At 44.6% G+C, this 21064-nt stretch overlaps 1 protein-coding gene across 1 annotated transcript in view; it reads right to left on the bottom strand.

Moving 5' to 3' along the window:
• Window positions 1-792: 792 nt before the first annotated feature.
• Window positions 793-21064, bottom strand: part of LOC140722269 (uncharacterized) — a 79627-nt gene continuing 59355 nt past the window's right edge. The window contains exon 3 of the mRNA XM_073037071.1: window positions 793-4058. Coding sequence (XP_072893172.1) covers window positions 2856-4058 — 1203 coding nt within the window. The 3' untranslated portion in view covers window positions 793-2855. The remainder of the gene's footprint in view (window positions 4059-21064) is intronic.

Below are 21064 nucleotides of genomic sequence, written 5' to 3' on the forward strand. Positions count from 1 at the left end.
AAAGCAGTTGATGAGTCTATAAAAATAGAAACACCTCTCACTTTGGCTTGCGAATTTGAGTGATACTGTTGACCTTCCAAAACCTAAACAACCGCTGACTATCCACCTTCCTTACATGAGTCTCTTGTACAAAAATAACATTAGCATTCATTCTATGGAATACTTTGAATACTTTTTTCCGTTTGATCAGATGATTTAAACCATTAGTATTCCAAGAAACAAAGTTAATAGTCTTATCCATATTGACAATATATATTACAGTTAACATATAGGTTTGAAAGAAAAGTGAACTCATGAACCCGGAAGAAGGAAGTAAGTTCAAAGGGAAACCGGAAGTCACAGCACTGCAGCCATTTTTGTAGTTTCATATAAGCCCATGAAATAAAACTAAGCAAAAAGCAAGCGAAAAAAAGAAGAAAAAAAATCCCCCTCCCACCACCCTCAAAACCCCAGGAAAAAAGCCAAAAAGAGGCAAGCGAGCGATCTAATACTAAAATTACCCCCTTGTCTCAAGACGGCAACTCGAACGTAACAAAGTTAAAAAAAAATACAAACAACCCACATTATAAAAAAGGGTTGATATAACAAAAGTTAAAATATAAAATTAGTGTTATAAATGTATATAAACAAAAGGGCTTAAAAAAATTAAAACAATAAATGAAAGTTTAAAACTTTCAAACACATCAAAACAGTTATGACGCTGCAAACACTGGAGTCTGTCGGGAAGAAGAAACGCCATTTTATTTTTTCCCAATCTTAATATTCAAATGTTAAAAGTGTAAAAAAGAGCGTATATTGATTTTAAAAAAAAGAAAAACAAAAAAGAAGAAAAAAACCCTAATAGGTCATTTTCAACGCTAATAGATTAATAATATAAAAAAATATAAAGTCAGAATAAGCCCAGCAAAAAAAAAAGAGCTTTAACCGTATGTAAGAAATACATGTAAACCGTATCAAAAAAAAACCCAAACGTCAATCTATAACAGATCCAAATCTATAGGCTAAATTACATTGGTCAGCCCGATAAAATGTCATTGTTCCAGGAAACCTTGAGCATCCGCTGGCGATTTAAACAGCCAAATAGTTCCATCTTGGAGGGTGACTCTCAGGTGTGCTGGAAATAGCAACGCTTGCTTGTAGCCTTTCTGGTGAAAATTTGACATAACCGATCTAAAAGCCAGCCTAGCCCGTAATACCTCCGGGCTATAGTCCTCCAGAATGTGAAAATTGAAGTTTTGATAGGTTATCATACCTTTTTTATGAGCCGCACGAATCAGACGTTCTTTGATATGAGGATAATGGATTCTGAGGATTACGTGTTGTGGTTTCAGACTTGAATCTGCCTGAAATCGTGATACCCGGTGTGCCCGATCGATTATCGGGGGTTATCCAGGACCTCTGCGCCCAGGACATCCACTAGAAATTTAGAGAAGAAAACGGTCAGATCACCGCTTTCAAATTTTTCCGGGATCCCAATTAACCGAAGATTTTGTCTTCGAGAGCGATTTTCCAAATCAGTAATTTTAACTTTGTAACGATCCATCTGTTGGAACGTCGAAGTTTGCTCTTCTTGTATTTTTTCGATTATACGATCCTTCTTACGAGCGGCTTCTTCAAGAACCAAAATGCTTGCTTGTTGTTTTTGTGATTCCAGTGAAAGGGTCAGGAACTTTTCTTCGAGTGATTTCAAACGTTCGTCATACTGTGAAAATCTTGCGAATAATTTTTTCTCCAGATCTTCAAATTTAGCTTCTATAAACTTCACAACTACTTCTAAAGTTATCGGTTCTTTCGTCTGTTTCGGTTCTTTTGCTTTAGACATTTCAGCAAGTTGAGAATAATTCAAATAGTTTAAAAAGAAAAATTCTATATGTTTAGACCCCTTTAGAATAAGTTTAAGGGGTGTTTGTAGGTTAAAAAACGTAAAAGGTTTGGAGCAAAGCCTAGATGCGGTTTACTCCATGAGCGCCATCTTGAGACCCAGGACATTCCAAACCCCATGTGGATTCTGCGTGTCTTTCTCTCATTTCCTGCGTCTCCTGACCTGAATTAATAGCGATCTTGCGATTCTCAAAAAGGTGGGGGCTACTTTGTACCCTTCTGCCCCTCAGAGTTGGGTCACAGGCGTAACAAAATATAACTCCCAAACTATTGAGCTCGGGGGAAACAAGGCTTAGAGTCTTGAGATGGTAAAGTATGGAAGTTCAGTTCATCCACGGAATAGGTGATGAGAGAGAGATATTTGTAATCCAGGGTAAATGTCGAGAGAAGGCAATTACGTCGATTTCCAAAGGTTCCATTGTGGTGAAACGAGAGAACAGTTGCTGTAGATTTTATGCTTCATCGTTTCAAATCCACATACGAATTATCACCGAAAGTGACTTGTCACAAGGGGTATCGCCTTCAAGTGAATTATCACACCACACCCAGCCAAGCGTTAACACATAAGTAGTCTTCACAGGATACCCCAAATCCTATCCACACCTATGGATCAAATGAGGTGATAACCACACATTCGATGTATGGTGAATCAACACTTAACCCACCCTTGTGGGCATAGGAAAGCTCTAAACAGTGACCCTTGGCCACTAGTTCCCTGGTTTCGATCCTTCCATTTTCCCTCCGTCTTCTCAGCCTGACTCTGAGTGTGAGTCCTCGGTTAAAACTAAACAAGCTGTGAGCGATGTAAACAAGCTGCAAGCCCGACTGATTTGCCTTCTTAATCACTCTCTCTCTTAAAATGAATGTCCTCAGCAAGCAAAAGCAAGGAATTAATAACAATGTGAACTGACTGGTGTGCCAGTAGTTGGGATGACTGAATGAATCCTTTCCAACATTCTGAGCAGGTGAATAGTTCAGAATGTGTGAACTGACTGGTGTTTCAGTAGGCTGGATGACAGAGTGAATCCCTTCCCACAGACTGAGCAGGTGAATGGTTTCTCCCCAGTGTGAACTCGCTGATGTACCTTCAGTTTAGATGGCCGAGTGAATGCCTTTCCACAGACTGAGCAGGTGAACGGTTTCTCCCCAGTGTGAACTGACTGATGACTCAGCAGGTTGGATGACGAAGTGAGTCCCTTCCCACAGACTGAGCAGGTGAACGGCTTCTCCCCAGTGTGAACTCGCTGGTGACTCCGTAGGTTGGATGACCGACTGAATCCCTTCCCACAGTCTAAGCAGGTGAATGGCTTCTCCCCAGTGTGAACTCGCTGATGACTCCGTAGGTCGGATGACCGACTGAATCCCTTCCCACAGTCTGAGCAGGTGAATGGCTTCTCCCCAGTGTGAACTCGCTGGTGTGTCAGTAGTTGGGATGACACAGTGAATCCCTTCCCACATTCTGAGCAGGTGAACGGCTTCTCCCCAGTGTGAACTGACTGGTGACTCTGTAGGCTGGATGACCGACTGAATCCCTTCCCACAGTCTGAGCAGGTGAATGGCTTCTCTCCAGTGTGAAGTTGCTGATGACTCTGTAGGTGGGATGAGCAAGTGAATCCCTTCCCACAGACTGAGCAGATGAATGGCTTCTCCCCAGTGTGAACTTTCTGGTGTCTCTGTAGGTCGGATGAATCAGTGAATCCCTTCCCACATTCTGAGCAGGTGAATGGCTTCTCCCCAGTGTGAACTCGCTGATGTCTCAGTAGTTGGGATGACACAGTGAATGCCTTCCCACATTCTGAGCAGGTGAATGGCTTCTCCCCAGTGTGAACTCGCTGATGACTATGCAGGTTGGATAGCCGAGTGAATCCCTTCCAACAGACTGAACAGATGAATGGCTTCTCCCCAGTGTGAACTCGCTGATGACTATGCAGGTTGGATAGCCAAGTGAATCCCTTCCCACATTCTGAGCAGGTGAATGGCTTCTCCCCAGTGTGAACTCGCTGGTGTGTCAGTAGTTCAGATGACCGAGTGAATGCCCTCCCACATTCTGAGCAGGTGAAGGGCTTCTCCCCAGTGTGAACTCGCTGGTGTATCAGTAGTTCAGATGACCGAGTGAATGCCCTCCCACATTCTGAGCAGGTGAATGGCTTCTCCCCAGTGTGAACTCGCTGATGACGCTGTAGGTGGGATGACTGAGTGAATCCCTGCCCACATTCTGAGCAGGTGAATGGCTTCTCCCCAGTGTGAACTCGCTGATGACTCTGTAGGCTGGATGACCGAGTGAATCTCATCCCACAGACTGAGCAGGTGAACGGCCTCTCTCCAGTGTGAACTCGCTGATGTACCTTCAGTTGAGATGACCGAGTGAATCCCTTCCCACAGTCCGAGCAGGTGAATGGGCGCACCCCGGTCTGAACTCGCTGGTGTGCCATGAGGTCAGATGTCCGAGTGAATCCTTTCCCAGAAATTCAGCAGATGACCAGCTTCTGACTGATGTGTCCACAGGTGGGATGACAGACTAAGTGCTTTCTTACACACAGAACAGGTGAATGACCTTGCCCAGTGTGAACTTGCTGATGTACCTTCAGTTGAGATGACTGTCTGAATCCATTCCCAATGTCTGAGCAGAAGAATGGGCTCTCCCCTGTGTAAAATGACGGGCATGCCAGTTGGTCAAATGACTGAGTGAATCCTGCCCCGTAGTCTCATCAGGTAGGATGGTCGATTGAATCCCTTGCTTCACTTCTTAAATATCTAGACAGAGACAGCAAAACTGGTGTGCCATGTTTGAGCTTCCGGGAGACAAATTCCTTCTCGTTTTTAACCTGTAAAAAGATTTACAAAATCCATCACTGGGTGTAGGACAACACTTCGGATGAGATTACTTGAGTTGCCAAGGTTTGATACAGCATCACACTGTTACAGTGAGGTTCCACCCAAGTTGCACAGAGAAATCATCTTCTAACTGGGCACAGTGCTGGTATCTGAAATAACCATCAATTCCCTGATGCTCTTCTTGTTTCTATAGGAATGGGGCATTTCTGTGGTCTCCAATTTGTGCCTTGGCTCAGTTTGGCTCCCTCCATTTGTATTATTCCCTGTTCCTGCTGAGCTGCATGGGTGCCTGGCCACACAGTAACTGAAAAATTCTCACACAAATAGTCTTTTTTGACGTGCAGCTGGGATTTTCTTATATGTATTATTAACTTAAAGTGCCACAGTTTTAATGCCTTATAAAAATTTCTTGCTGAGATGAATGGTTGGACCGCACAGCTGTTAAAGGCTCTTGCAGAAAAGTACCAACAAAGAAACAGGCCCTTTGGGCTATCTAGCTTGTGCTAAACTATTTAAACTCCCCACTCCCACACCCCTACCATTCAGGTACCTACACAAAACTCCTTAAATGTTGAAATCCAGCTCGCATTCACCATTTGTGTTGGCTGCTCATTCCGCACCCAGATGACCATCTGTGTGAAGAAGTTTCCCCTCATGTTCCCCTTAACATTTCAACTTTCACCCTTAAGCCATGGCCTCTGGTTGTAGTTCCACACCATCTCCGTGGTAAAAGCCAGCTTGCATTTTATCTATGCCCCTCTATCACAATCAAATCTCCCCTCAATCTTCTACATTCCAAGGAATAAAGTCCTAACCTGTTCAATCTTTCCTCGTAACCCAAGTCCTCCAGACCTGGCAAAATCCTTGTAAATTTTCTCTGAACTCTCGGAACCTCTTTTACAACTTTCATCTATCTACTGTTGTCAGTGCTTTGGTTCATGAAGGCCAATGGGATGAAATCTTTCTTTCCGTCTCTATCTAACTGTGATACCACTTTCAGTGAATTACGGACATGTATTCCCAGGTCCCTTTCCTCTAAAACACTCCTCAGTGCCCAACCAGTCACTGTGTAAGACCTACACTGGTAGGTCCTACCAAAGTGCAACACCTCACACTTGTCTGCATTAAATTTCATTTTCCATTTCTCAAACCATTTTTCCAGCTGGTCCAGATCGCACTGTAAGTCATGATAGTCTTCCTCGCTGTCCACTACACCCCAATCTTGGTGTCATCCACAGATTTACTGATCCAGTTAACCACACTATCATCCAGATTACTGATATAGATGACAAACAACAACAGGTCAAGCACTGATCCCTATGGCACACAACATCTGACTTCCAATATAACTCGGAGTCCTGCCATGTGCAGAAGTTCGCTGATGACACGGCCATAGTGGGATGTGTCAGGAATGGACAGGAGGAGGAGTATAGGAAACTGATACAGGACTTTGTGATAAGGTGCAACTCAAACTACCTGCGTCTCAATGTCACCAAGACCAAGGAGATGGTGGTGGACTTTAGGAGATCTAGGCCTCATATGGAGCCAGTGATCATTAATGGAGAATGTGTGGAGCAGGTTAAGACCTACAAGTATCTGGGAGTACAGTTGGACGAGAAGCTAGACTGGACTGCCAACACAGATGCCTTGTGCAGGAAGGCACAGAGTCGACTGTACTTCCTTAGAAGGTTGGCGTCATTCAATGTCTGCAGTGAGATGCTGATGATGTTCTATAGGTCAGTTGTTGAGAGCGCCCTCTTCTTTGTGGTGGCGTGTTGGGGAGGAAGCATTAAGAAGAAGGACGCCTCACGTCTTAATAAGCTGATAAGGAAGGCGGGCTCTGTCGTGGGCAAAGTACTGGAGAGTTCAACATCGGTAGCTGAGCGAAGGGCGCTGAGTAGGCTACGGTCAATTATGGAAAACCCTGAACATCCTCTACATAGCACCATCCAGAGACAGAGAAGCAGTTTCAGCAACAGGTTACTGTCGATGCAATGCTCCTCAGACAGGATGAAGAGGTCAATACTCCCCAATGCCATTAGGCTTTACAATTCAACTGCCAGGACTTAAGAACTTTTTTTAAAGCTATTATTAATGCTTTTTGAGTTAGTGATTTAGATGCATATCATATTATTACTGAGTTAAGTATTGTATGTACAACAAGTGTATGGGACATTGGAAAAAATGTTGAATTTCCCCATGGGGATGAATAAAGTATCTATCTATCTATCTATCTATCTATCTAGTCACAGGCCTCCAGTCAGAGAGGCAACCATATGCTACCACACTCTGGCTTCTCCCAAAGACAGTGTCTCGTCCAATTTACTATCTCATCTTGAATGCTGAGTGACTGAACCTTCTTGACCAACCTCCCATATGAGACTTTGTCAAGTGCCTTGCCGAAGTCCATGTAGACAACATCCACTGCCTTGCCTTCATCCACTTTCCTGATAACTTCCTCGAGAGACTCTATAAGATTGGTGAGCCATGAACTACCAAGCACAAAGCCATGTTGTCTATCCTTAATCAATTCACATCTATCCAAATACTTATATATCCGGTTCCTGCACATAAGTTCCAATAACTTTCTCCCTACTGATGTCAAGCACACCAATGTACAATTTCTTAGTTTATTTTTAGAGCCTTTCTTGAACAGCGGAACAACATTGGTTGTCCTCCAATCCTCCAGTACCTCACCTGTCACTAAGGGTGATTTAAATATCTGTGCTTGGGCCCCGACAACTTCTGCACCTGTCTTCCAAAGGGTCCGAGGGAACAATTTGTCAGGCCCTGGGGATTTATCCATGGCAATTTGCCTTCAGACGGCAAACACCTCCACCTCTGTAATCTGTACAGTGTCCATGAAGTTGATGCTGCTTTGCCTCACTTCTATAGACTCTGTGTCCACCTCCTGAGTAAATACGAATGCAGAAAAAATCTCCCCCATCTATTTTGTCTCCTCATATGGATTACCATTCTGATTTTGTAAAGGATTAATTTTCATCCTTGCAATCTTTTTGCTCTTAACATATCTGCAGAATCCATGAGGATTCTCCTTCACCTTGTCTGCTGGGGCAACCTCATGCCTTCTTTCATCAGTGTTCACTTGAATTTCCTGTATCTCATAAGTACCCCATTTGTTCCTATCTGCCTGTATGCACCTCCTTTTTATTGATCTGGGAGATGAAAACCAAAGGGGTGATAGAGCTGCATGGCGGGGGGTGGGGGTAAGGGGGGTTAAACTAACATCTCAGGGGGAATGGATGCCTGAATAACAGAACAGATAGTGCAGGTGTTGTGGAGACAGGTGTTGTTCAGACCTCAGACAAGGTCAGGAATGAAAAACGTTGAGCATGGTGCAGTAAATGTGCTGAGCCCTGTATATCTCAATGCAAGGAGCATGATAGGAAAGGTGGATGTGTTCAGGGAATGGATCAACACCTGGAATTAAGATACTAGGATCTGGCAACTGTGGACTGGGACAGGCTGCTTTATGGCAAAGGTGTGCTTGGTAAGTGGGAGGCCTTCAAAGCGAAATTTTGAAAGTACAAAGCGGGTATGTGCTTGTCAGAATTAAAGGTAAAGATAGAAACTGCAGGGAACCTCAGATTTCAAGAGATATTGAGACCCTGGTGAAGCACAAAATGGAGTTTCTTAACAGGGATAGGCAGGCAGGTTCTTATGAAGTATAAAAAATACAAGAGAACACATAAGAGATAAATCAGGATGGCTAAAAGCAGGCATGAGGTTGCCATTGCAGAAAAGATTAATCATCAGGGATTCCAGAGATAGATTAAGAGCAAAAGGATTTTAAGGCACAAAGTTGGTTCTCTGTAAGACCAGAATGGCAATCCATGTGTGGAACCAAAGCAAATGGGGGAGATCTTAAATATGTTTTCATCTCTATTTACTCAGGAGATGGACAAAGGTTCTATTGGAGTGTGAAAAAGCCACATTAAAATCGTGGACCCTGTACAGATTAAAGAAGAGATGTTATTTCACTGTTCAACATAGAACATTGAGCATAGAAATCTACATCATATTCCAGGCCATTCAGCCTATAATGTTGTGCCAACCACGTAACTTACTCTAGAAACTGCCTAGAATTTCCCTAGCACAGAGCCCTCTATTTCTCTAAGCTCCATGTGCCTATGTAAGAGGCTGTTAAAAAATCCTATTGTATCTGCCTCAACCACCACTGCTGGCAGTGGACTGCACACACACACTATTTTCTAGGTAAAAAACTTACCCTTGCCATCCCCTCGGTAACTATTTCCAAGCACCTTAAAACTATGCCCCCTCGTGTTAGCCATTTCAACCCTGGGGGTAAAACCTCTGGCTATCCACACGATCACTTTATAGCCCTAAAAAAGGGTCTAAACATCAGAAAGTAAATTATACATTGCTTTGAGGATCTGTTAGAATTATGAGGGTATAGATAGGGTAAATGCAAACAGCTTTTTCCACTGAGGTTGGGTAGGATGACAACCAGAGGTCATGGGTAAGTGGGGAAGGTGAAAATTTAACGGGAACATTTGGGAAAGCTTTTTAATGAAATGGTCGTGAGAGTGTGGAATGAGATGCCAGCAAAAGTGGTGAATATAAGCCCAGTTTCAACAATAAGAGAAGTTTGATAGATACCTGAATGGTAGGGGCATGAAGGGTGATTGACCAAGTGCAAGTAGTTGCATTAGACAGCTTAAATGTGTTCTCAGCATTGACTAGGTGGGCCAAATAGCCTGTTTCTGTACTGAACTTCTCCATGTTTCTATGACAGAGAAGCTGGCCAAACTTGTAAGGGGAAAGGTAGGAGTGACAACGGAGCAGCAATGGCTGGAGTTTCTGGGAGCAATTCGGGAGCTGAGTGATCGACACATCCCAAAGAAGCGGAAGCATTGGATAGGCAGAATGACACAACCATGGCTGAAATGAGAAGCCAAAACCAACATAAAGACCAAAGAGAGAGCAAACAAAAGAGCAAAAACTATTGGGAAGCTTTTAGAAACCAACAGAAGACGACTAAAAAAAAAGTCAGATGAGCTCGCATGGATTTATGATTTGTAGTCATTAATGAGTCTTGGTAGCACCCAACTGTCTGAGGCATTCAGAAGAATAAGATATCCGGGGCCTCAATATCTCTTGAAAACCAAGGTTCCCTGCACCATTTACCTTTCAACTTTTATTTTTACAGGCACGTACAAACTCAACACCCTCAAAATTTCACTTCTGAAGGCCTCACACTTACCAAGTACTCCTTGGGCAGAAAACAGCCAGTCGCAAACCACACTTGTCAGATCCTTTCTGATACCATCAAAATTGACCTTTCTCCAATTTAGAATATCAATCCATGGTCCAGACCTCTCTTTTTCCATATTTACTTTTGAATCTCATGGCATTATGATCACTAATTTCTGTCATCAGCCCTGGATCAGTTCCCAACAGCTTATTGCACACTTCTACGTCGGGATTCCTACGCACTGATTAGGGGCACATTTGACAAACGTTACCCCATTTAGTCCTTTTACATTATGGGAGTCCTAGTCAATATATGGAAAGTTAAAATCACTTACTGCATCAAGCTTTGTTTCTTGGCATGGTCTGCGATCTCTCTACAAATTTGTTCCTCTAAATCCCTCAGACTGTTGGGTGCAACAAAGTCCCAATCATGGCTACAATATCGTAATTCCCTGCCCTGAGCTCATCTGGCTTTCCTACGATGCTTCTTGCATTGTGATATACACAGCTCAGCACATTCATCGCACCATGCTCAGCCATTTGATTGCTGACTCCATCTGAGGTCTGAACAACTTCTGACCAAGCCTGTAAAGATGGGAATCTGTCCCCCCAGTTTAACTCCCTACTGCTCCAATACTTACCAACTAAATTAGCCAACATGATTAAAACAAATAATATGGATTGGCCTGACAGTGACCAAAATCGAATGTGACAAGCTTTGACATATTGTTGGGACCTGACTTTCAAATCCCAATCAACCCAGAAGGGAACTAATATTAAAGGTGAAGATGTTCAGTGGGAAGAAGGATGCGAGAGGGCTATATCTGGGGATCAGAGATGGGAACAAAAACCTACCAAGGGACAGGTGGGGACAACAACCCGTTTTCAAATTAACAAGCAAGGATGCTTCCTGCCGTGAGTACCACCCCTCAGGAAGAGCCCAATGGAACATTGCAAGTTGCTGGAATTCCAATTCCATTTATGATTGATATGCCGGCAACCACAACCACTCTCAATCAGGAAATTATATCGGAAAATGGAGTCCAGCTATCAAACACTACAATCACTCTGTCTGGGTTCGAAGGCACGGAACGCACGTATTCACATACACAGCCACTACAGGTGTAATTCCAGGGGGATTGAGAAACGCCAGTATTATGCACCCCTCTAGGGACAAAGTTCCCAGTCACATTAGAGAGGTTAAAGGAAGAGAGAACAGTGCATTACTGGCCGAAGTTCCGGATTTCCTTTGGCGACAGACAGGACAGGTGGTTCCCCATACCACCGTGAGGGTTTGCCTTGGATTCAAGCCAAAGAGCCTAGGGTTCCTTGCCTACACCCTGATGAAACAAGCCTCCAGCACCAAGGGAGGCTGGCCAGACTTGGCCGCATGCCAACTCTGATACTAGAAGGACTCGGGTGAAGACAGGACATCTGGTAAGACACTCTTTTAATATTGACCAAACCCAAGAGGCTGTACCCCATCTCTGGGCAATCTCAGGCCATGAAATTGGCCTTGCTTGTTAATTTCTAAAACTGCCCCCCATCCGGATCACCATGAAAGAAGGACAGACTCTCCCATCCACTCTGCAATATCCCCTCAAGCCCGAGGCAATGTTTTATGAGAATGGAAGCCCTTTTGTGGATCCAGCAGGGAAACAATATTCTGGCGATGCGATAGTAACTGACAGTGAAGTAATTGAGCAGGCCTCTTTTGAAGCAGCTGTCTCGTCCAGAAGGCTGAGCCGTTTGCTCTGACTTGTGCCTGCATCCTAGCAACAGATAAAAGTGCGAACAATTACACGGACTCCCGTTATGCATTTGGAGTTGTACATGACTACCGGGCTGTCTGGGAACGTGGGTATTCCTGACTTGCTCTGGCCACCCCATTAGTAATGCCTCCTTTGTAAACAACTTACTCACCGCTCAACAGCTACCTCGAGTTTTGGCTATTATTAAATGTGCGGCCCACACCCGCATGGCCAACCAGGTCACTAAACTCAATGCTTCAGCAGATTAGACAGCGAAAAGTGCTGCACAATCCTCGATAGTTGTCGTCTCCTCGGGTTCCCATCAAGCAATCCTCCGTGACTCAAGCAGAACGAGTTTGCCAGACATGTGGGAGGTACGTACTTTTCAGGGGGACGCCTCTGAGGAGGAGTGCAAGCTGTAGTTCCAGGTGGGGTGCCAGAAAGACCCCGACCGAGGTTTCTGGATCACCCCAGCGGGACAGGTTTGTGTTCCTACACAGTTTTTACCTATATTGATCAATTCTGCACACACCTGGAAAAGGAGGGAATGGTTGTTAACCTGCACACCGGGTACGACTCCCTTGACCATTTTCGTGTCTACAAGTTGATGTTACTGAATTGCCTAGAGTACGTTGCTATAGATACTGCTTAGTTATTATAGATGCATTTAATAGATGGATTGAAGCTATTCCAACTACCAATAATACTGTTATGACTGTTGTGAAGGTATTATTACGGGATATAATTCCCAGGTACGGCCTGCCAGAGATGCTGAGCTCTGACAATGGCCCACATTTTGTGGCTAAAGCAAGTGAAGGGGTGTGTAACAAGCTAGCTATCAAGCAACAATTCCAGTGTGTACACCACCCACGGGCCACTGGCTTAGTGGAAAGAGTCAGTGGCACTCTGAAGAGTAAATTGGCCAAACTAACAGCGGAGACTGGACTCACTTGGTTGAAGGTCCCACTGTTAGACCTATTCTACATGAGGGTCACCCCACAGGGGAAAACAGTGTTCTCACCAGCTGAAATCATTTATGGACGGCCCATGAGGACACCCTGTGGACCAAGACCTTGTGTAACATTGTTCCCAGAAAGTCTACCAGGTAAATTGGATATGCATACCCTCGGGGAAGAGATGGGGAAATACATATGCCAACTAAACAAAATTTTCCAAACATTACATTCACAGGTACTACAGGCTTACAAGGAAGAGAACCACCCCGCAGAGAGGAGTGACTATCCCACCCTAGAACCTGGGAATTTTGTCCTGACCAAGAACTGGGATTGAGGGAAACTCAGACCTCGGTGGAGAGGACCATATTAGGTGTTACTGACCACTCCACGGCTCTGAGACTGAAGGGGCAATCTCGGTGGATACATCAAACAGACTACAATCGTGTTACTGAAGGAACTGAGTAGAAGGACTCTCTCGGACTAAAGGAAAAAGTATTGGTTGATCGTGGTGTGATGAACCTCCAGGTTTCTTGTCACTCAGAGAGTGCCTGAGTGACGTCAGCCGCCGGCTTTCTCGGCTCCTGTTTGATTCTTACTGAGAGAGAGGGAGGGGTGGAACTATTTGACTCTGCAGCGTGCTTACACTTGCTCACAGCTTGTGTTTACATAGCTCGCAGTTTGTTTTATTTAAGCCAGGACAGTCAGAGACAGACAGTCAGATGGAGAGAAAGAAAGAAGATGGAAGGTTCGAAACAAAGGACCTAGTGGCCGAAGTTCGCTGTTTGAACTCTCCTGTGCCCACAAGGGTGGGTTGATTATCGATCCAGCAAATACCTGGAAAATACCTGAGGAGGAAGGTAAAGCTGCGTGAGCGCGGGTGACGTCAGTGGCGAGCGCGGGCTTTAAAAAGCGACCCACTTTCAGGAGCGGGCAGCGGAGTGCGCAGGAGCAGAGTGCTGGGCTTTGGCTCAGCGGGCTTCGGCGCAAGAGGACTTCGGCAAGAAGCCTGCTTTTCATTTATTCTGACTAATCTGGGATCAGGTAATGGGGGAGACGGTTAGAGCAGTGGTGTGCTCCGTATGCAGTATGTGGGAGGTCAGGGTCAACACAGTTGTCCCTGATGACCACACCTGCAATAGGTGCATCCAGCTGCAGCTCCTATCAGACCGAGTTAGGGAATTGGAGCAGGAGCTGGATAAACTACGGATCATTCAGGAGGCAGAGGCAGAGATAGATAAGAGTTATCGGGAGGTAGTCACACCGAAAAGACAGGAGGTAGGCAAATGGGTGACAGTGAAGAGAGGCAGGGGGAGCAGACAGAGAGAGAAAAGCACCCCTGTGGCCATTCCCATCAAAAATAAGTATACCGTTTTGGATACTGTTGGTGGGTATGACCTACCAGGAACAAGCTGCAGTGGTCCTGTCTCTGGCACTGAGGTTGGACCCGCGACTAGGAAGGGGAGGAGGGAAGAGAAGAGAGCAGTAGTGATAGGGGATTCTATAGTCAGGGGGGCGGATAGGAGATTTTGTGGGGAAGATCGGGAGTCTCGGATGGTACGTTGCTTCCCTGGTGCCGGGGTCCGAGAAATCTCAGATCGGGTACAGGTTATTCTCGAGTGGGAGGGCAAGGATGCAGATGTTGTGGTCCATGTAGGGACCAATGACGTGGGTAGGATGAGTGAGGGGGTCCTGCGTAGGGAGTTCAGGGAGTTAGGTGCGAAGCTGAAGAGCAGGACGTCCAGGGTAACAATCTCAGGATTGCTACCTGTGCCACGTGCGAGTGAGGCAAGGAACAGGAGGATTATAAAGATTAATACGTGGCTGAGAGGATGGTGCAGGAGGGAGGGCTTCAGGTTTGTGGATAATTGGGCTTTGTTCCAGGGAAGGTGGGATCTGTTCCGAAGGGACGGTTTACACCTGAACTGGAGCGGTACTAACATTCTTGCAGGGAAGTTTGCTACAGCTTCTTCGGGGGGGGGTTTAAACTAAATTTGCAGGGGGCGGGGATCCAGACTGTGAGAGATGATAGCGAGAGGATGAATAAAGGACAGGTGGGGACTACACGGTTCCAGAATATTAAGTGTGTAGTAGAGGGAGGTGGAGCGGAACAAGTGATAAGGAGGACTCGTGTACAGAGGGATGGTCTGACGGAACATGGAGTTAAATGTGTTGCAAGAATAAGTAAATGTAGGAAGGACAACAAAATTCTAGGGGCGTATAGCCCGATGGGAGTTCGGGGAGCTGGGTTAAGCACAATAGGCAGCGATTCAAACAGAGAGAGGAGAAATGGGTTAAAAATTCTATATCTGAATGCACGGTGTCAGGAATAAGGCGGATGAGCTTGAAGCCCAGGTGCGAATGGGTAACTATGATGTTGTTGGGATAACAGAGACATGGCTGCAGGGAGATCAGACCTGGGAAATGAATGTACAAGGGTATATGTGCATGTGGTAAAGGTAATGTCGCAGTAGTTATGGGGGATTTCAACATGCAGGTGAACTGGGAGAATCAGGTTGGTGCTGGACCACAGGATAGGGAGTTTGTAGAGTGCTTACGGGATGCATTCTTGGAACAGCTTGTACGAGAGCCGACCAGGGACAAGACTATTCTGGATTTAGTGTTATGTAATGAACAGGATTTGATAAGCGATCTCGCAGTAAAGGAGCCATTAGGAGGTAGTGATCACAATATGATAAGCTTTTATCTGCAATTTGAGAAGGATAAGGGCAGCTCGGAGGTGTCAGTGTTGCAGATGAACAGGGGAAACTATGAAGCCATGAGGGAGGAGCTGGCCAAAGTTGACTGGACGGATAGCCTAGCAGAAAAGACCGTGGCAGGTAATCTTGGGAATAATGCACAAGGTGCAAAATCAGTTCATCCCCCAGAGAAGGAAGGATTCAAAGGGGGGAAAGGCGCCTCAGTGGTTGACAAAGGAAGTCAGAGACTGCATAGCATTAAAAAAAAGGAAATATGACAGAGCTAAGGTGAGTGGGAGGACAGATGATTGGGAAGTTTTTAAGAAACAACAGAACTTAACTAAAAAGACAATACGGGGAGAAAAAAATGAGGTACGAACGCAAGCTAGCCAGGAATACAAAGGAAGATAGCAAAAGCTTTTTTAGGTATGTGAAGAGAAAGAAGATAGTTAAGAACAATGTTGGGCCCTTGAAGAATGAATTGGGTGAAATTGTTATGGGAAACAGAGAAATGGCACAAGAATTTAATGAGTACTTCAGATCTGTTTTCACTAAGGAAGTCACAAGCAATCTCCCAGATGTATGGATGGGCCAAGGACATAGGGTAACAGAGGAAATGAAACAGATTGACATTTGGAAGGAAACGGTGATGAGAAGACTGATGGGACTGAAGGCTGACAAATCCCCAGGTCCAGATGGTCTGCACCCTAGGGTACTAAGAAGGTGGCTCTGGAAATTGCGGATGCATTGGTAATCATTTTCCAATGTTCCTTGGATTCAGGATCAGTTCCTGAGGATTGGAGAATGGCTAATGTTATCCCACTTTTTAAGAAAGGAGGGAGGGAGAAAACAGAACTATCGACCTGTCAGCCTGACATCGGTGGTGGGAGAGGTGCTGGAGTCCATTATTAAGGATGAAATAGTGGCATATCTAGATAGCAGTGATAGGATTGGGCCAAGCCAGCATGGATTTACCAAGGGTAAATCATGCTTGACTAATCTGTTGGAGTTTTTTGAGGATGTAACCAGGAAGTTAGACGGGGGAGATCCAGTGGATGTAGTGTACCTCGATTTTCAGAAGGCATTTGATAAGGTCCCACATAGAAGATTAGTGGGTAAAATCAAAGCTCAGGGCATCGGGGGGAAGGCATTGACATGGATAGAAAACTGGTTGGCAGATAGAAAGCAAAGGGTAGCGGTGAATGGGTGTTTCTCGGAATGGCAGGTGGTGACTAGTGGAGTGCCACAGGGCTCGGTATTGGGACCACAGCTGTTTACCATTTACGTTAACGATTTGGATGAAGGCATAGAGAATAGCATCAGCAAATTTGCTGATGATACTAAGCTGGGTAGCAGTGTGACATGTGATGAGGCTGTTAGGAGAATTCAGGGTGACTTGGATAGGCTGGGTGAGTGGGCAGATACTTGGCAGATGACGTTTAATGTGAATAAGTGTGAGGTTATCCACTTTGGGAGTGAGACCAGGAAGGCAGATTATTATCTGAATGGTATAGAGTTGGGTAAGGGAGTAATACAAAGAGATCTCGGAGTCCTTGTTCATCAGTCACTGAAGGTGAATGAGCAAGTGCAGCAGGCAGTGAAGAAGGCTAATGGAATGTTGGCCTTTATTACAAAGGGAATTGTGTACAAGAGCAAGGAAATCCTCTTGCATTTGTACAGAGCCCTGGTGAGACCACACCTGGAGTATTGTGTACAGTTTTGGTCTCCAGGGTTAAGGAAGGTCATCCTGGCTGTAGAGGAAGTGCAGCATAGATTCACGAGGTTAATTCCTGGGATGTCTGGACTGTCTTACGCAGAGAGGTTAGAGAGACTGGGCTTGTACACACTGGAATTAAGGAGATTGAGAGGGGATCTAATTCAAACATATAAGATTATTAAGGGATTGGACAAGATAGAAGCAGGAAATATGTTCCAGATGCTGGGAGAGTCCAGTACCAGAGGGCATGGTTTGAGAATAAGGGGTAGGTCATTTAGGACAGAGTTAAGGAAAAACTTCTTCTCCCAGAGAGTTGTGGGGGTCTGGAATGCACTGCCTCGGAAGGTAGTGGAGGCCAATTCCTTGGATGCTTTCAAGAAGGAGCTAGATAGGTATCTTATGGATAGGGGAATCAAGGGATATGGGGACAAGGCAGGAACCGGGTATTGATAGTAAATGATCAGCCATGATCTCAAAATGGCGGTGCAGGCTCGAAGGGCTGAATGGTCTACTTCTGCACCTATTGTCTATTGAATGTGTGATTGTCACTTTGTTTGATCCACTGGAGTGGATCTTTAGGTTTGGCAGTATCCTGTGAAGACCACTTGTGCTAACCCTTGCCTGGGGGTGGTAATTCACTTGTACAGGGTACCCCGTGACAAATCACTGTTGGTGATAATTCCTATAATCCATATGGGGATTTTGATGGAGTATCCCGTGGCTACCACTTTTGTTAACCCTTAACTGGATTTAGGTGTGTTATGTGGTAACCACTTGTGAGAAAGAGATTCTGTGGAAATCACTGTCCGTAATACTTTGTGTGTTGGACCTGGATTGGGAGTACCTTGTGGAATCTACCTGTGTGTTAACCCTTGCCTGGGTGGTAGTTCCCTTTGAAGACGGTACCCCTGTTATCAGCTAGTTTTGGTGATAATTCATATGTGGATTTGGAACAAAGACGGATAAGATCTTCGGCGACTGTTATCCTGTTTTATCACCATGGAACTTGTGGAATTGGAAGCAATTGCCTACTCTCGACATTCACCTTCGATTACAAATATCTCTCTCTCATCATTTATTCCGTGGATGAGCTGAACTTTCATACTTTACCATCTTAAGACTCTAAGCTTGGTATTCCCTGAGCTCAATGGTTTGGGAGTTATATTTACACATATGTACACACATAACACTGTTAACCATAGAACACTACAGCACAGTACAGGCCCTTCAGGCCTCCATGTTGTGCCGACCCATATAACCCTTAAAAATAATGTACTAAATCCACACTACCACATAACCCTCTATTTTTCTTTCATCCATGTGCCTGTCCAAGAGACTCTCAAATAGCCCTAATGTTATAGCCTCCACCACCATCACTGGCAAGTCATTCCAGGGACCCACAACCCTCTGTGTAAAAAAACTTACCACTGATGTCTCCCCTAGACTTCCCTCCCTTAATTTTGTACAGATGCCCTCTGGTATTTGCTATTGCTGCCCTGGGAAACAGATACTGACTATCCACCCTGTCTATGCTTCTCATAATCTTGTAGACCTCTGTCAAGTCCCCTCTCATTCTTCTACTCTCCAAAGAGAAAAGTCCCAGCTCTGCTAACCTTGATTCATATGACTTGTTCTCCAAACCAGGCAACATCCTGGTAAATCTCCTCTTCACCCTCTCCATAGCGTCCACATCCTTCCTATAATGAGGTGACCAGAATTGAACATAATACTGCATAATAAAGTGCAGTCTCACCAGAGATTTGTAGAGTTGCAACATGACCTCTCTACTCTTGAACTCAATCCCCCTGTTAATGAAGCCTAGCATACCATAGGCCTTCTTAACCACCCTATCAACCTGTGCAGCAACCATGAGGAATGTATGGATTTGAACCCCAAGGTCCCTTTTGATTGTTTTGCTTAAGTTGTTATATTATAAGTAGATACAAATAAAGATAGTGGTGTTAACATCAAAACCAAACTCCATGTGTGGTCTATTGCTGCTGGTTCATTTAAATTGTTACAGGTATGTTAACAGTGGTGTTCGTGTTTATGTCTTTGAGAGGGATCACCCCACAATCCGGGGTCCCCATGTTAACACATTTCTGTGTCTCTGTCACACCGATGCCAAACAGGTAGAACTAGGGGCCACCAAACGCAACTTCCCAGACTGGGAAACATGCATCCTGGCCATACTTGCAGGTGCCCAGTGGCGGAGAGGAATAACTGAGACTGAGTGATTTTGGATGATCACTTTTCTCTCCTATGGAGTAGCCAGGAATCCACCAAAGATAATCAATTTGGCTACAGCACTTGAGCTGGCCACAATACTGCAGGGGCCCTGACAGAAACGCAGGCCCAAGTAACAGAAATATCCACTGAAATGAATGCAATCCGACAAACAGTCGTACAGAATCGTATGGTTTTAGATTTTATCCTAGCTGAGAAAGGGGGAACCTGTGTTATTATTGACACAGAATGCTGCACCTATATCCCTGATGAGTCTACTAACATTACATCCCTCTCCAAGCACACTGCCAGGGAGATTGACAGCATCAAGAAAGTAGGGCAGGATTTACACAGGCTCACCGAAGGTTCGAAATGGTGGTATTTGAAGGCCTGTTTGGTAATATGTGAGGCATGATATTGCATTATGGCTTAATAGTTGTGCATATCATTGTTATAATTACTGTTGTGCACTGTTTTTATCCATTGATAAGTCAATGCTGTACACGGTTGCTCTCTCTGTAAAAAAAATTACGGGTTTGTTGATCATGTAATGATCAAAAGGAGGGAGTGGTAAAGTATGTAAAAGGGTTAACACTTCCTTAAACAATAGCCGCCTGTTCTTCTGAAAGAAATTGCTGATGATTAGCCAATGTACTAAGCCATGCTGAGCCATATTTCTTCTTGAGGGCAGCTAGCTAGGGTTTCTGGATGTTTATCTGAATTGTGCACTCATGCGTAGAGATAGGACAGCTTCAGTCCGTTCTGTGTGTGTAAGCCATTATGACTATTTTGTAATTTAAATTAAGGGGCTGTAATATAGTAAATAACTTTGGCTCCAGCCTGCCTTGTGTGGTGGGTATCTGGACAGATATATCTGTGGTGTAAGGGGAATTGTTAGTCAGTTAGTGGATTGGATACTAACGACACTAACGACATAAACAGTCTATGACTGTTCCTGTTTGAACGACTAACTGAGTAAGCCCCAGGTGCTTGGAGTAAAGAGTTTGTATTTATACGGTCTCTGAGTGACTTTATCCAGATTCGACTTCCACAGAATGGGAGTGGTTTCAAAGGACTGGGCTGCTGGAAGCACATTACCAGACCTGGAGTGATTGCAACTGGATCTGACAGAGGCATAACTGGCTCCTCTGGGCACATTCAGTCTCACTCCAACAATTTCCTACCTTCCTTTTACAGGTATGTAATGTCTAAAGGACCAGTGTTTCAGTAAATGAGACTCACCAAACTTTCTCCTGACTGAATCACTGGATTCTATGAGTCAGATGGGTTCTCTCCAGTTGACGCTCTCAATCCTCGGGCTGGTTCACTTGTTGATGTTCCACTGTCTTCAGTTGTGGTTTGCTTCCAGTTGGGTTTTTCTTCCAATAAATCTCTCACCGCAGGTCTAACTTTAACATGAAAGATAATGAAGCACATTGACAATAGAAAGGAGAACCAAACATTTCTGCTTAATGTTACTAAGAGCAAAACTCACTGAAATTTAAATGTTGAAGGTAGATATAATGATCTCAGTGAACAATCTTTTATTGTCCCTCACACGTCACAAAACGATATGGGATAAGAAGGAGCCATCATTCAGTTATGGTCAGACATAAGACACAGGAACAGAATTAGGTGATTCGATCAATCTGGTCTGCCCCACCACTCAACCATGGCTGATTTTCATTCCAACACCATATTCCTGCCTTCCTCCAGTAACCCTGAAGCTACTTAGCAATCATCAATATATTAATCTGTCATAAACAT

The sequence above is a fragment of the Hemitrygon akajei genome, unplaced genomic scaffold (assembly GCF_048418815.1).
Source record: "Hemitrygon akajei unplaced genomic scaffold, sHemAka1.3 Scf000073, whole genome shotgun sequence".
Lineage (NCBI taxonomy): Eukaryota > Metazoa > Chordata > Chondrichthyes > Myliobatiformes > Dasyatidae > Hemitrygon > Hemitrygon akajei.